At 43.7% G+C, this 16,371-nt stretch overlaps 8 protein-coding genes across 8 annotated transcripts; 3 read left to right on the top strand and 5 right to left on the bottom strand.

The window, feature by feature from the left end:
* Positions 1-929: 929 nt before the first annotated feature.
* On the top strand, positions 930-3,769 carry O0I10_001712 (uncharacterized protein; the record flags this gene model as incomplete). The annotated part of the gene is made up of 15 exons (XM_058481804.1): positions 930-1,048; positions 1,119-1,249; positions 1,381-1,403; positions 1,496-1,532; positions 1,584-1,947; positions 2,007-2,028; positions 2,092-2,122; positions 2,184-2,270; positions 2,326-2,441; positions 2,510-2,634; positions 2,685-2,889; positions 2,959-3,092; positions 3,163-3,246; positions 3,310-3,422; positions 3,483-3,769. 15 exons carry the CDS (start codon positions 930-932, stop codon positions 3,767-3,769), a joined length of 1,878 nt encoding a protein of 625 aa, XP_058347661.1.
* A 392-nt stretch (positions 3,770-4,161) lies between these two features.
* On the bottom strand, positions 4,162-4,599 carry O0I10_001713 (uncharacterized protein; the record flags this gene model as incomplete). The annotated part of the gene is made up of 3 exons (XM_058481805.1): positions 4,162-4,166; positions 4,259-4,399; positions 4,467-4,599. 3 exons carry the CDS (start codon positions 4,597-4,599, stop codon positions 4,162-4,164), a joined length of 279 nt encoding a protein of 92 aa, XP_058347662.1.
* A 116-nt stretch (positions 4,600-4,715) lies between these two features.
* Positions 4,716-5,925, bottom strand: O0I10_001714 (40S ribosomal protein S1; the record flags this gene model as incomplete). The annotated part of the gene is made up of 6 exons (XM_058481806.1): positions 4,716-5,159; positions 5,221-5,411; positions 5,478-5,581; positions 5,649-5,687; positions 5,805-5,820; positions 5,922-5,925. The coding sequence occupies 6 exons, from the start codon at positions 5,923-5,925 to the stop codon at positions 4,716-4,718; spliced, it is 798 nt and encodes a 265-aa protein (XP_058347663.1).
* A 1,213-nt stretch (positions 5,926-7,138) lies between these two features.
* On the bottom strand, positions 7,139-7,530 carry O0I10_001715 (uncharacterized protein; the record flags this gene model as incomplete). The annotated part of the gene is made up of 3 exons (XM_058481807.1): positions 7,139-7,189; positions 7,261-7,408; positions 7,499-7,530. 3 exons carry the CDS (start codon positions 7,528-7,530, stop codon positions 7,139-7,141), a joined length of 231 nt encoding a protein of 76 aa, XP_058347664.1.
* An 88-nt stretch (positions 7,531-7,618) lies between these two features.
* O0I10_001716 (uncharacterized protein) lies at positions 7,619-8,022 on the top strand (the record flags this gene model as incomplete). The annotated part of the gene is made up of 3 exons (XM_058481808.1): positions 7,619-7,825; positions 7,882-7,899; positions 7,960-8,022. The coding sequence occupies 3 exons, from the start codon at positions 7,619-7,621 to the stop codon at positions 8,020-8,022; spliced, it is 288 nt and encodes a 95-aa protein (XP_058347665.1).
* An 83-nt stretch (positions 8,023-8,105) lies between these two features.
* O0I10_001717 (uncharacterized protein) lies at positions 8,106-8,994 on the bottom strand (the record flags this gene model as incomplete). The annotated part of the gene is made up of 2 exons (XM_058481809.1): positions 8,106-8,778; positions 8,858-8,994. The coding sequence occupies 2 exons, from the start codon at positions 8,992-8,994 to the stop codon at positions 8,106-8,108; spliced, it is 810 nt and encodes a 269-aa protein (XP_058347666.1).
* A 1,738-nt stretch (positions 8,995-10,732) lies between these two features.
* O0I10_001718 (uncharacterized protein) lies at positions 10,733-12,599 on the top strand (the record flags this gene model as incomplete). The annotated part of the gene is made up of 2 exons (XM_058481810.1): positions 10,733-11,743; positions 11,817-12,599. 2 exons carry the CDS (start codon positions 10,733-10,735, stop codon positions 12,597-12,599), a joined length of 1,794 nt encoding a protein of 597 aa, XP_058347667.1.
* Positions 12,600-13,200: 601 nt separating this feature from the next.
* Positions 13,201-14,861, bottom strand: O0I10_001719 (uncharacterized protein; the record flags this gene model as incomplete). The annotated part of the gene is made up of 5 exons (XM_058481811.1): positions 13,201-13,355; positions 13,423-13,907; positions 13,979-14,114; positions 14,178-14,617; positions 14,689-14,861. The coding sequence occupies 5 exons, from the start codon at positions 14,859-14,861 to the stop codon at positions 13,201-13,203; spliced, it is 1,389 nt and encodes a 462-aa protein (XP_058347668.1).
* Positions 14,862-16,371: the final 1,510 nt, after the last annotated feature.

Here is a 16,371-nt window from a genome sequence, read left to right on the forward strand (position 1 = left end):
ATTTCGTTGCATGGTAACCGTATCCGCGGAAGGATGTTCTTTTTCCCTAGGCATCACCGTTGAAGCGATCCTACCATCACTTATTGATATATACAATGCATCGGAGATCCAACGCGAGACGTCAATGCGCATGGAAGTTGAATACCGGGAAACTACACAAACGTGACCCAAACGTTGCTGTGGCCATGTTTGTGCACGAACAAGCATGCCCTTCCATTTAGGTAGGTTAAGCTATTAGCTGTTGACAGGTACTTGATTAATCAGCTCAACCCTACCACAAACCCCTGTGGATAACACTCCCCACGTTCCCATGCACGCATACACATCGACGTCCACATTTTTCATCATGGGCCTCATTGTTTGGTACATGTCAGGGATTTCCTTTGTGATCAAGAGCACTCATTCATTGATCTTTGTCATCATCCATGGTGTTCTTTATTGCTTTATTACTTGTGTTCATTGATGTTTTTGTGATCCCCGATATCATTTCCTATGGAATGCGTTGCTTTTGGGTGCGATCAGGGCCTCAAGCAATAAAGGATTGTGGGTCGTGAGAATAGAAAAAATCGAGTGAACGTGATTTGGCATACCTCCAAAGGATAAAAGTGAGGCTTGTGAATAGATAACATTTGCACGATGATGATAAAAGCTTGGATGATGGCAGCGGTGGCATCAGGAGGAGGATTAGGACACGTCATGAGACATCATTAGCGGGATGTAAAGGTGATCGGCAAGTGATCCGTCTTGCATGAGCAATACCGGGTCAACGTTCGGAAAGCCTTTCCTTTCTTTTCCCCACTCTTTACGTCTTTTCTTTCTTCTTCCCTCCCACCACCTCCAAACAACAAATATGACACGCGGTAAATATTAAACCAATAGCTGATGATATCGAATGTGGAAAGCTCACATCGACCACTGCTCCTTCAGCAATGGGAGAGGTAGTGGCTGCTATTTCAGCTGGTATATTGGGTACCATGTATGCGGATGCCCGGACGCACTTTAGCAAGGATTTCTTTCAGCTGCGTACCGCTATTGGAGCATTGATCAAGTAAGAATCAAGCATGATGATGGAGAAGGTATACAAAAGAGTCGTGTGATGACAAGGGTATATGGTATAGGCTAAAATTGGCAATTCGGCGACAACGTGCTCATATGTATTATCGATTCCAAGAGAAAGCAAATGCGACACCTGATCGCGTATTTCTGATCTTTGAAGACAAGACTTATACGTATCGACAACTTGAACAAGGTATGATGGAATGTGATGTAGAACACGCGTGCGCGCGTGTGTGTGTAAAATAGGATGAGTAATGACATATGCATACCCCCACCCCCTTTTACTGTTTGACCTCCTGAAGCATCCAATCGACTTGTAAGTAGAGTTTGCCCAATACTTGAATGTTGTTTGTGGCGAGCGGGGTTTATCGAGCAGTAGACTTATGCAGCCATGGATTTCTTCACCACTTCCCCCCTTCTCTCCCTACTCCACTCTTAGGCACATTGGCTCCTTTCTCAAAATGTCAAGCCCAAAGGTAAAAAGTTTATTGTTTCGCAAGTTACAGCTACTAACAATGATAAAACAGATGTCGTGTGTATGATGCACCAGAACCATCCTTCATTTGTGGTGGCATTCCTCGCGATCAGCAAAATCGGTGCAGTGCCAGCTTTGATCAACCACAACCTAAGCGACCAACCACTTCTCCATTGTCTACGAGTGACAGACTCAAAGCTCTTTTTGTTTGATCCGGTGTATGCGCAACAAGTGGCTACTGTGGCAGATCAAGCGCGTTCGTCTAGTATGGCCTTGTATGGATATGGTGAGGGCTACACGAACGATTTCCCTATGGTGACGGAAGAGGTGCTTGCCAACTTCAGCAAAGAACAACCTGATGACACTTGCTTGCATAATGTGGAAGCCGATGATCCTGCTATACTGATTTATACAAGGTTTGTGAGACATTCTTGTGTCACAATTGCTTTACTCTAATTCATGTTATCCGTTCAAGTGGTACAACTGGATTGCCCAAGGTATGGATCTTTAGAATGCGACAACATGTAAAAAGGATTTGATGCTGATATATGCTACCTTAGGCTGCTGTCACTCCTCATTATCGAGCAGAAGGTAAGATGGTGATTTGAATTGTGCTCACATGATGATGCATTAACTTGAAGTTTATTGTTAGCTGTCGCCTGGGTAACGTCTTCCCAACAAAGCCTTTCAGCCAACGACACCACTTACTTGTGCTTGCCTCTTTATCACAGTACTGGATGTACGTACATTGCAAAATTCAAATCTCCTCTGTTACTCATGATTGCATCGTTTAGTACTCACAACGCTTATCGGCACACTTCTTGTTGGTGGTAAAGTTGTGCTGGCTCGCAAGTTCTCTGCTTCAAGGTTCTGGGATGATATTTGTAAATACAATGTCACCGTGTTTCATGTAAGTGATTGGTAAATGCAAGATCAAACTTGAAATGAAGCTAATTTACACGTGTCTTTTCAACATAGTACGTTGGCGAGCTCTGCCGTTATCTTGTCAATCAACCTACACATCCTCTTGAGCGGAAGCACAACCTTCGACTGATCTTTGGTAATGGTATGCGACCTGATGTCTGGAAACCTATTCGAGAAAGGTAGGTGTTTTGGATCAATGGTATGTATATGGTATTCAACGTTGTCATAGGTTTGGTATCCAGGAAATTGTCGAGTTTTATGGCGCATCAGAAGGAACGGGTGGATTTTTCAATCGATCACGGGGAGAATTGGGTGCAGGCGCCATTGGACAGCAAGGAACACTGCTCAATATTTTGAATCGAGATTGGTCAATTGTCAAAGTTGACCCTGTCACAGAGGAACCAGAACGTGATCGGAATGGATTTTGTATTGAAGTATGTTTTTCTTTTCTTTTCAGCTGGGGAGGTAAAATATGCATTATTGATAGGTATGCTATCTTCTAGTGCAAGCCTGGTGAGCCTGGTGAATTGTTACGTCGCATCAACCATCGACCAACCATGCCTTTTGTGGGGTACTACAATAACAAGAAGGCAACCGAAAAGAAGATCGCTCGCAACGTGTTTACCAAAGGAGATGAGTAAGTGATATCCACCGATGGGTTTTGTTCCATTCATTAGGAAAACTTACTCCTTGCCTATGGTATCAAGGTACTTTCGATCAGGTGATCTTATACGCTATGAGCCCACTGGTTTCATTTATTTCAATGATCGTTTGGGTGATACGTTCCGCTGGTAAGCATCCATTTTTATCGTGCTGGACAATTCTTGGCTAACCCTTCTTTTCACTACACATAGGCACAGTGAGAATGTAGCAACCACCGAAGTAGCCCATGTTGTAGGCCAATATTCAGGTATTGCTGAAGCCAACGTTTATGGTACTTTGGTGCCAAATCATGAAGGAAGAGCAGGTATGTATTGAGGATAGCATCGACATGCCTATGGAATTGGCGCTCATTGTTAGCAAATAGGGATGGCTGCCATTGTGTTGAAACCAGAAGTCAAGGAGCTCGATATGGATGACTTTTACAAGTACTTGGCGAAGCGGCTCGCAAAATACGCAATTCCTGTTTTCATTCGCATCTTGCCCGAAATGTCTGCCACTGGCACCTTCAAACAGCAAAAGCACGAGTTGCGTGAACAAGGCATCGACAAAGTTCCTAATGATCAACCACTTTTCTGGCTATGTGGCAATACGTATGTTCCATTTGGCAAAGAGGATCTAGCATCAGTCCAACAAGGAAAAGCCAGGCTGTAATATGCTTATATTGATATCCACCACTTGACAACAATAAACGGTCCTTTTATTAAATCTCGAGATATTGGAGTAGACATAGCTTATTTAACATTGGTAGTAATACATCATATTGGATCAAGTAATGGTTATGTTTGAATGTTGTTGGGGGAGACCATAAACATGGCAACAGCAACTACGGCTAACAATGACCCAATTCATGCACCCACACACACCACTAATTCCGATCCTTATTCGCCAATCCAAAAGTCCTCTAAAACCAATCACTCGCTTTAATGGTTTGGAATTGGGGATGTTTACTGAAGGCTCCGGAAAATATATGTGGTCAAGGAATCGGGTAAATAAAAAGAGTAGCATCTTCAATATGTGATGTATAGGATTTCCCATCATAAGCATTACTCTAAAAGGAGACAAAGAAAGTGCATATTGTTAGTGAAAGGAGGATAGTAGACAATGAGCAAGGTGCCAAGCACCGTGGGATAGAGGACATACCTGCTGCATTGGTGGAACCATATCCAACACGGTTTGGCTCCTCGGATGGTACAGGCTGATACTCTAGACCGCCACGTTCAATGTCTTCAAAGTTCTCGTTGTACTTGTGGACAATGTAGAAGGCGTGAATGATGCCGGGAACTTGCAATGGGGGTTGCATGTGAGAAAGGATGGGCGTTGTAAAATGGGTCCAAGTGGAATCACTTACCAGCGCCAAGAGCCCATAAACAGATATTGATAAGGAAGTCGATACCACAACCACGTTTTATCAACACGGCGATAGGTGGAAAGAAAAAGGCAATAACAAAGAGAGCGATGTCTCGACCGGAATAGGGCATCATGATGAAATGTTAAAAGAGAGAGAAAGAAAAGCACAAAAAAATAAATTCCACAAGCGAGCAAAGGTTGAGGCAAAAGTCTTTAATGATCTTTTTTTGTGTGATGATGATGATCTGGTTTAAACAGAGTCCAAGACAGGGGGCTCAACAAAGTCCTTGGAGACCTTGGTACCGACATCACCAGCAGCGGCAGCACCACCGTGAAGAGCAAGCAAAGCAGAGACATCGAACTTGGGTGCCTTGAGGATCTTGACCTTGCGAATGTAGGTGTTTTGCAAGGGGTAGATACCTTGGCAAGCCTTCTCAATGCGAACAGCCATAGCATCTTGAGCAGAGTTGGAAGCAGAGGCGGTAAGCTTGGCAACAAGTTCCTTCAAGTCGCAGCCGACAGTCTCCTCAGTCATGATGTCAAACATCTTCTTGCGGATTTGACGGATTTGAGAGCTTTGAGCATAGGTGGTCTTCTTAAGCTGGTTGCGACGACGAGCAGTGAAGGAAATGCAGAAAAGACGAACAAGGTAGCCATCGGTGGTCTTGACATCAACGAAGGCTTCAATCAAAGTCTACAATAATGCATCAATAAAACCCATATTTTTTTCTTCCCTTCATTATGTGATATTTTACCTGCCACTTCTTGACCATGGAACGGAGCTTATCAGAGGTCATATCCATACCATAAAAGTTGGTAAGGCAGTTCTTGCCTTGGATTTCATCAACCTTGAGCTGGATCTTGCGGAAGGCACGGGCCTCATCCTTGTTCAAGTCACCAAGGGAAACCTCGACAACACGGCCGTTCAGCGAGTCGTTGGCGTTACCTAGCAACCTGATATTAGCCTTATTTCCCCCCTTCCAATATGATCATCATTCACAACGTTACTTACGGAGACCCTGGGTACGGTTGACCAAAGTCTTACCGACTTGGCGAACCTCAAACATAGAGGGAGCCTTGATATCGTACCAGTCCTTGCGGGTGAAGGGGTCAACGCTAAAATGGACATGGACTCTATAAGTTTCACGCGCATAGCAATGTCGATCGAGTCGTCAACACTTACACCTTCTTCTTCAAACCTTTCTTTCCCTTGCTAAGACGCCTAGAAACAGAAAAATAAAAAACATTCAGTATCGTCTCGTGGTGTGTCGATGGGGTGGGGGTTGGGTGAATTGAGCGTGTGTGATGTGAGTGTGCTGGTTTGGGGAAATCGTCTTACTTGTTCTTGCCGACAGCTAAAATAGAGAGACAAGAGGCGATTAGCGATTGATGGATTATAACACTAGATGGATGGATCCATGTATGCAATGGATCGATGACTTTTGCATGTACGTACCCATGTTGGATGGTTTTGGTAAAAGGAGGATGCCTTGGCTCGCCTACTCAAAGCACTTTTACTCGGCAGCTGCGATTGGTCACAAATCGTTCCGAAGCCGGTGCCTGAAAGACACCACTCCATTTGCCAATGGTAGTCTACAATAGCCTCACTAGTGTTCGTGACGACTCGCTTCAGATAAAATCATCTTTCATATCCTTGTGGTCTCTGTAGCTATTCAATTATTCTCTCCAATAAAGATGGTAGTTGATCTACTGATCCATTGTAACCATTTTACTCTAAAATTTGGGTATTATCATGTTATTATTGCTGATGCATACATCCATGACGTTGTCTTGACATCTATCAGCGACACGCTAAAAGTATCTTTCATCTCAGTCGTATTGCAAAGCGCGTATACATTGATGTCATGCCATCCTAATACAGTGATATAGCAAAGCCTGTCACAATGCCTATTATCCTTATAATGCGCAACCCTCAAAGAGTCTCCATCCGGTTATGCTCGTATTCAATCCTTGCTTTATTACTAAAGGAGCCACTATCTACGCTCTAATGAAAATGATTGTGGAGCAATATTGCTAATCATCGAACCACCTTCCATACAACGTTTAAACTTGATGGGCGACCCGTTGGCAACGAAAGCAATGATACAACGCTGCATAATCCCTACCTTGGTTGTAGCTCGATTTGAAGATGGCATAATAGGAAGCACAGCGAATGCATGAATAATGTACCGGGCAAATCGATCGCTAATGAACCTATATACATAGTGGATGTCTTCACGTCGTCGTCGTGAAGAGCTAAAAGCGATTGAATTACCTTTGGTTATCATGATTGACAGCCCAATGAAACCCACGTTTGGTGTTTGAAGGTCGTAGTATGTTCGTTCACGATCGAGGAATAGCATGCATCTTGCCTCTTGCCTCTTGGACCATAGGATAACGGCATTACTTGAACCATATCACACATTCGTATGCTCTTGTATTCACATAGCAGGGCATAGGCTCCTTGATCCTCCAATCCTTCCACACTCGCAAAAGCAAGATGAGCAGTTAGTCCACATTCTTCCTGAATCATGATCGTATGACGACACTTTCTGATAAACATGTTGTGCGTAATGGAAAGGCGGTTGATTTATTTGCATGTAAGTCTCTTGTACGTGGATGGGTTGAGAAGAAAAAAAAACTACACATTTGTTGTTGCTGCTGCTGCTGTCTTTATATGCGCTCAAGTGCTTCCATGATGGAGATGCTGTTGCCACGGATGACCTAAAATACACATGATCCCATGTAAGAAAAGAAGCATACTTATCGATGATCGCATGTGTTGATATACTTACCACCATGCCAATATGGTTCTTTTCTGTTGCACTCACTTCCTCCACAGCGTCATCCAACACAATATTCATAAAGGGATCATAACCACGAAGGACACCAGTGACTCGTCGGTTGCCGTTCAACTGGAGCAGTAAACGCTTATCCATATACCTACAATGAGAAGACCCACGATCAGCAATCCTGTTTGATCGAAGACGCGCTGTCCCCCAATGGTGGAAAATCGACAAGATGTTGGCTTACTTTTTGAGTTCTGGAGTGGGTGCCTTAGCCATGACGAATCTAGAACCAGCATGCGTTAGATGGCGATCGCTTTTTCTCTTTTGATGTGAGTGAACTGTCAAGCTGGGTGCATCATACCTTATGTGTAGACAAGAGAGAGTGTGGACGTCTCAGCCGCTCACCACCCACGAGTGCACTTACAACAGCATTCATCTGCGGGATAACTCAGCAAGTCACGACTTGTTCACTCTTGGTATCCTTGACGACGACATGGCCAAAATCAACAAGCTTTACACGTTTGGCATCTTGTGCATTGGCATGGGCATTGGCAGCACGGCTGTTAACAAGGTATTTAAAACACACTTTTAGTTGTCAAAAAGTAGCTTAACTTATGGTATATCCAGATTATGAAGCCTGATATGGTAAGATGATGGTGGGGGGTATTACATTTCATAGTACATTGCATCTTACATGGTATCCAGAGTATCCCTGTGCCCAAGACAACCACCACCACCACCAGCAACCAAGACAACGACAAGAATTGATAGACGAGGATGATATTATATATACGTGTGTATTGTATTATACAACCCATGATGCAGATAATAAAAGATGTGGATGACTACGACTACATCACTTTGGAACGGAAGCTTCTAAAGTAAGTGTTGCCTACACCTCCAATACCAAAAGCTGGACCAATTCTTGCGACACGGGCGAGAGTACTCTTGAGGTATTCAGCACGAATGAGAGAGACACGTTGAGCAGGAGAGACATTAGATCGATTGTATAGATCCAAACCAAGGAGATGTAACGGGGTGCTAATGAATTGAATGGCGGCAGGACACGAGAGTTGAGCTGTGACAGCTGCGTTCTTATGAGATGAAAAGACCTGCTTTTCTTCAAAGAGCCATCGAGTGACCACAGGGGGTGCCGTAAAGCTGGCAGCAATGGTGAGTGAATCTCTTGCAGCAAATAATAGATAAGACATCAATGGCAGGCTATGGCTTGCAGTGACACCAAACATCCGAGCAAATGCACGATCCTTGAGCACGCATAATGACATGTTGATAGCTGACGTTGCCAAGAACTTATACCATGCCGCTGTACCTTGTGGCACATCCCAATGCTCACTTGTTGTATCCATCACATTCGCAGTAACATACGTGCTGAAATATAACCCAAAGATCATCCGAAATTGAGGCGTGCCTGCAAACTGCATAGGTTGTGTAAAGATACGTGTCAACCCCATCTTCAATCCTTGTCCAAGGGGACGCTTGCCATTGGCATTTTCAATGATTGCCCTGGAAGTATCCAATCCACATCATCAGCTTACATCATATGGTTATTAAAGAACCCTTTGGAAAAGAGTAGTACTAGTACCTGTCAACCACGGAGATAAAAGGTGCTACCAAAGCAGAAGACGAAGCAGCAGCAGCAAGGTCCACGCCATACAGTTGCAATAGACGATCGCGATGTTGGATCTTGTTCTTCTCGTCAATGAGCGTCGATGTGGACATTGGACAACCAACACGTTCAAGCTTGCGGAAGGAAAACGACACGAAGGCGTGGGGAAAAATGCCTTTCTGATCTTTAATATACCACTGCTGTAGCAGGTGTCACACAACATTCATCTCTGTTTCACGGGTGATGCCGTGTTGTAATAGGTGGGTCCCCCAGTCACTCATGGTTGGTCTGTGCTTTTAATGCCATCATCATCATCATCATCACAAGCGATGGTCATTCCACTTTGTTGCCCATGACTATTACATACATCATAATAAACGGATATGCATTAGCATACGTCATTTCAAGCATAGTGGGAAAATTGAGCTACCTAATAAGATAGAGAATGTAGTAGTAGTAGTAGTATCCCATTTCTCGGCTTGTCACTATTATTGAGCCGGCAATCTGCTGATGTTAATTATCGGATATTCATGCACAATGGCAAGGAATGAAATGTGCTCCGATCCATACATGAATAACAAAGAAAAAAGATATAGCGACATACACACCCCTAATGATGAATGTGGATTAACAAGCTGCCTTTGTAACTTAAAGGATAGGAGTCTTGTATTGGGAAATTTATGCAGCTGGACTCTTTTTTTCTTTCTCAATCCATCAACTTTTAGCCAAGGAGATCAAAGACGATCCATAACGCATCGAGAAAAGGAAAAAAGGCCGTGATGTTACGTGTTCATGAGTGAATCGGAAGAGGGGTTAGGATGAAAAACAAAAGAATGTAAAAATGTGGAACTATCAAAATCGACACGAGGTCCACGCGCTTGATGGTTGGATTGGCTGGAGCAACAAAAAGGGCCTCCTTAGTTTCTCATGTGCTCTTATGAGGAGGAGGAGAAGAAGGACTAGACCCATAATCGACATGTGTGGGTGTACGGTTGATGAATGATGATAAGCATTCCAACTATCCTGGTATAATGATGAATACATTAGATGCATCCGGATCGATCATACTTGCCTATTCTTTGTACACAGGAGGATATTACAGGAAGGAAAGCCCATTTGTTCGGAGTATTGGGGTATTGTAATGCATTGCATGGCATGGTTGTTCTTTGTCCTTTTTCCAAAATCACACACGAACAGCACGTTTTGACCAGGGTGAGCGTGTGTGTGTGTGTGTGTGTGTGTGTGTGTGTGTGTGTGTGTGTGTGTTTCGATCAACATGTACATACACGCACACACACACAACATCCGGAATAACGTGTATCGGATGAGGAGGAGCCCACCAAGGTGGTTTGACAGGTGGGATCTCAAAATGGTCAAAAGAGGAGCTATCTTTGGGAGAGAGGATCTTAACTTGTATCATTCCTTCTACAACCAGTTAAGGAAAAATTGACTTTAAAGAAGGAGCGAGGTATCAGTTAGGCACCTTACTGCTGTTATTCCAAGTACAGCAGCTTGAAATGAGTGCGCGTGTGTGTATATGTGTGTGGATGGATGAATGATGTGGATAATGGTGATGGTGGACCCCTGAATCATAATTGTCGAGAGATCTCTCCTTTCGAGGTAAAGAAAGGGGTGCAGTGCAGTGAGTCTACATTTTGAGTCACTACTACTGATGAACACAACCACCACAACCACCACAACCAACATCCAGGTCCGCAAATGCTTGATTGCACAAGATACTCCTTTTGGCTGTTGTCGATCAAATGCACATGCGGCTGCTACCTTTAAATACGGCTGTCATCTTGGATACCATTTCATTCTTTCTCTGGTTTCTTTCTTGAACCTATTTTAATGTCTTCTTTCGAACAACCAAACACACCTCCCCAACCTGAGAAACTACCGAGTATCGCCATGCTTGATGCAACTGCTCAACAACAACAACAACAACAAGGCAACCATTTTATGCCAACAACCACTTTTACATCTTTAATGTCTTCCTCATCAATGATAACAACACCAATGAATGCAACTTACTGCCATCCATTGTATGCTCAAAATGTAGTCTCACCTCCACTTACACCTGCCGTATCACCTTCATCGTTTTTGCTTGATTCGATGCAACATCAATTCAACAAGCAGCGCACCACCACAACAGTAGCAGCAGCAACATTGTCAGGCACTTTTCCCCATCATCCCTATACCATGAATGATGCACAACAAGCAATGCAATATCAACAACAACAACAACATGACGACATGTACCGTCGTATGTCGACATGCAGTGCTGTTGGGGCCATGTCTTACAACAATGACCCAGCTGTCTCTTCTCCAGCCACCACGACAACAAGTTTTCACGCCACCAGCTTTGCAGGATTGCTCCAACAAGATGATGTAGACCATTATCCTCATCATGACAACAACTCGGTGCCATCACCCACAGTATTGGATATTGATTCAGCTACGCCGAAAATGGATACCAAGGTTGGATCAGAAGAAAAACGACGTAGCTCGGCTCCTGCTGCTTCTGGCGGTAGACGTAAAAAGGGCCACAAGCATCTTTGTCAGTATCCATTTTGTGGATGGAGCTTTAAGCGATACGAGCATTTAAAACGACACATGCTGGTTCATACAGGCGAGCGTCCTTTTGTGTGCCATTTTCCAGGTTGTGGCAAGAGCTTTAGTCGATCCGACAACTTTCATGCGCACTCTCGTACACACACAAAAAGAGCAGCATCCTTGGCAAAGAGCCAACAACAACAACAACAACAATCGAATTGTGATTCAACTCATAATACTATGGGTGAGCCATATACTGCTTCTTCTTCAGCTGCAACAGCAACATCATCAACAACATCATGCGAGGTAAGTTGTGTGCTTCCATGACAGCTGCAAATGTGCCATATTGACATGTGCTACCCAACCCCCTTTTTTTAAGCAGTCGATGTATGGCAATCTGGTGCCACCCTACTTGCAGAATCAGCAGCAGGAACAAGAATCCATCTTTGGTTCCCCAAACAACCACAATAACAACTCATTGTTGAATCATGAACCATCCATGGCAACTTCTACTACCTCTACATCCTCGTCATCTCTCTTTTTACCATCCCCCGAGGTTCGAGCGCCACCCCATTTTGGATATCCAGCATCGTATAGTGTGACAACACCATCCATGGCAACCTCTTCTTCAGCTATCAACAGTAGCCAACCACAGCATCCCGCTATGGTTGCAGCTGCTGCCGCGGCACAAGCAGCTGCAGTTGCAACAACAACAGCAACGACGACAATCCAACAATCCTCTTTACCAAGTATTGAGAACCTTAATGAAAAGGAGGCATCCAAGGCTACTACTTGTACGGGTGGTAGTAAAAAGGCACGTACTCAACGTGGTGGTAACCATGATGATAAACCTGAGCAACAAAAATCACACATGTGCCCGGTGATGCAATGCCAACGACGTTTCAAACGACTCGAACATCTTAAACGCCATATGCGTATACACACACTGGAACGCCCATTTGCATGCACGTATCCTGGATGCCAAAAGACATTCTCTCGTTCAGATAATCTTTCTCAACACATCAAGACCCATCAACGTCATGAAGAACGACGTCGCCAACAACAACAACAACAACATTCGTTTTCATCATGTTTTTCATCACCCTCCTCTTCAACCGATACTATGAATCCCTTTTGGACACCCTCTTCATCGTCGTGCTAGTCACGTTTATTATTAATTCTTGCCCTTTTTCATGCCCTTTCTTTGTATAGACAATTCTTCATTATGCTTGTTTTCTTTTTCTTTATTCGCCTCTTTTTTATATTTCTTTGTCTGGGCTAATGGAAAATGGAGATATCTACCTATCTCCTTTTTTCCCAACCTTTCCCCCCTTCTTCTCATCCGCATAAGCATACCATTCCTTTTATGTCACACATTCATCCTTTGCATATTCTACCATCATCCCACTAGTCGCGTACACACACACATACACACACACACACATCTATTTTCACTCTCATCATCTCCATATATGGCCCTCATAGTACAATTCCAAAGATAAACCATTAAGGTGATATTGCAAAAGAAGAACTTTTTGTCTATTGCCTCTCTCTATATATATCAATGGATGGATGGTTGGGTGGGTGAATGAGTGATAAATATAAATCCGTAATATGCGTATAGTTGTGTTGTTGAAAGAAGCGGGAGGGGATAGTTGGGAATGCGCAATAGTGTAGCGATGGGTGACGTTGATGTACGAAGAGTGAAATGATGTAAGAATAGGATGATGATAAATAAGATGATGATATCGGTATGCTGATGTCTAATGGAAAGTGCTGTATGAATTCCGGCCATCATCGTCAGCGGGTCGTCTCGTTGATGCGCCTGCGCTGTTGCTAGCGCTACTACTACCACCTGCCACATCAGCTGCTGCTGCAGCTTCCTCAGCGTCAAGCAAGGCATCTGCCTCAGGATCAGCTATGTATACACACACACACATATCAGTATCACAAACAACAACCAAAAAGACTTTGATGATCCATACCTTCTACGTCAATGCGATGTTCAGGTTGCTTTTGGCGACGAATCACCAAGCAACGAATACCAAGGAATCGGCAAAATCCATCAATGACAAGTGTGGCCCAAACACCATAAGAGATAAAACCAACGACAAACATAGCCCATAGTAAGCCGATCTCAACATTTGAAGAGAGGATGCGTATGGAGATCAGCAAGTCGCTATTGACGAGAATGGCCATGACAACGACCGGAGCCACAATAAAACCAAGGTTGGGATAAGGCGAGCGTGTCAAATGAGCAAGGATAATGTTGGAAGCCATCAAACCAAAGAGCATGCCGACTGTCAATGCAAACAGGCACAGATGTTCGCCTTTGAGGATGGCCGATGTTGGTGACATGACCCAGCAAAACTCCGCAAGAGCAAATACAATGATGGGAAACAGCACATTGGCATAAGCTTCGACCCAATCCTGCTTCTTGTCTCGGCAAACGGTGTAAATTGAATGTAAGCTAAATACATACGCACCATAAGTAAAAGAGAACTTGTTCATTTCATCATCATCATCATCCAGTCATCTTACCATGGGATCAAGAGTGTGAATACAAACGAAAGTACAAGTGCCCAAACAAAGACGTCAGCTGCTGTTGTACCATTTGGAAACAAGGGAGCAACAAATGGAATGCCCTTGCTTAGTGGCACGTGCCACGACGCTGCACCTAATGATATCCCCACATTGATGAATAAGACCATTCACAGGATTTAATTTCGGATTCTCTTACCATTGAAGCCACTCCAAATGAATGCAAAACAAGTGAGTAAAATGCCTTCTGTGGGTCCATTCACGACGCCGAGATAGAGAACCTTGGTATAGTATTCCTCTGCTGTCGACATGTAGAAACCAAAGACGGTGGTGATGAAAATGATCAATGAATTCTGGGTATGGCCTAAACCGAGAGCTGCACATTGAAGGATGGAGACAAAGGCTGTATTGAGGGCATCACAACCATGATCGAAAAGCTCTCCCAAAGGTGATGAAGTGCCAGTACGTCGTGCTTGCTTTCCATCCACATTATCAAAGGTCGAATACAGCCATAGCCCGGCAGCAAAGCTGAAATAGATCCAGTTGGGTGCATCTATACCGAGGTCGGGCACATAGTAGACCACCAGTAGTACGTTGGAGACCATAAAGCCAAGTCCAATGAGCGTAATGAGATTGGGTCTATCAAAAGAGAGAGTGTGTCAATGGGTGTCATGTCTGCCATTGTTGTTGTACAATAAAGCGATCCTTACGCAATCCACATTGGGAAGAGAGTGATTGCCCAGTTCCAGTAATGCGATAGAATGTACTTTGTTACATAAGACTTGTCGACGGCTGCATATTTGTAGTAACGAAGGTTCTCTAGTTGCTCTTGAGTAGGAAACTCGATATCAAAGTTGTTCTTTAGATAACGTTGCAACCACATAATGATGACGATGATGAATGTGGTGTGGTGGTGGACGAAGGAAGGGTTGCAAGGATATCAAGAAAAGAAAAAAGAGCGTCGTCGTCTCCGTTGCACATCACTTTTCAACCCCTTCCCTTTCTTAGTGTGTCAAATTCTGTACGACTCCGCCTTCTTTTCCAACCTAAAACGAGACTATTTGCCATCACTCATCTCTGTTTATTCTTCCACCCCATTCAATATGCAAGGGAAAAAACGCCCTTCCACATCACACTTTTACATCCTTAACGCATCATCACGCCTTTGAAACGCATACAAATAAAAAGATAGCGGTAAAAGAGACCAAGGTACACTGAGACTATATGTTTCATTTTAAGTGAGCAATGTGGGTGATGGCGTAAAGAGTGGTTTGTGCAAGTCATGCGTGTGAAATCGGAGCACGATAGAGAAGAGGATGTCCTTTCGATGTACATAGCTGGATGTAGTCACCAGCTATTGTTTGTTTCTCTTATACATTGTGCCATCTCTTTGTGTTGTTCCATACACGTTGTACGTATGTTGCCCCATTGCAACTAGGTTGACACCTTCCGTGGTGGGCATCTATGTACCAAGCTTGAAGAAGTCATTACATCATCAACCCCAAGTAGATTGCAGTAGTAAGCCTTGCCCTCTATTACTTTGCAGAGGGGTGTCTTGGGAGGTAGCTATGTACATCAGCAAAAGGAAGGTGAGTGTATGTCCTTCATCAAACAAGATGGCTATGTAGGCTCTACTACCTTAATAAAAAAAGAGACAAGCATCACAATGACAACAATATTAATGGCAATAGGATTACAAATGTAAGAAGAACATGGATCGTTATCATGATAGGCACCTCAACTTTAGTTTTATAGGTGCCAACAATTGAAGATGCGCCTCACATGCATGGGCGTGGGTATTCCTATGTTCATAGACAGAGGAGTGGATGGCTTGTTTATCAGTAATTCCTGTCTCTCGAAGAAAAGACCTTGATGTGATTGATTGTTAGAATCATCCCGCCATCTCGGATGGACACGAACCACTCATAATACTACTAACTGGGAATTTCCATAAAGATGGCACCTCCATTGTTGCATGTTACACAATATAATGGTTGCACAGGATGAAGATCGTGTGCGTGCGTGTGCTATGGAACACCATCTTATGTCTTCTATGTATTCATCTCAGACCCACCCCTCAATCTATACAACGAGCCACACTTGTATAGCATCCTTACTGGATCCAATGTCACATTTTACCATGAGATGCATGCGTGATTGGGGGATTCATTGAATTGTACAAGAGGTCCGTGCACATGATCATCAAAAAGAGTGTGCTATATTTATACAATATTCTATGGGTGGTTGGGAAACAAGCGGGGGGATAACGCTGAAATATCAAATACAAAAAAAACAAATCCTTTACAATGATGGAACAAGGCAAGTGACAAGGGTGAAAGAAAAAGCATACATGGAGGGAATAAATCAGGTAATGGAGGTGGGGGGGCGAGAGA

Source organism: Lichtheimia ornata (assembly GCF_029851405.1).
Source record: "Lichtheimia ornata isolate CBS 291.66 chromosome Unknown scaffold00004, whole genome shotgun sequence".
NCBI lineage: Eukaryota > Fungi > Mucoromycota > Mucoromycetes > Mucorales > Lichtheimiaceae > Lichtheimia > Lichtheimia ornata.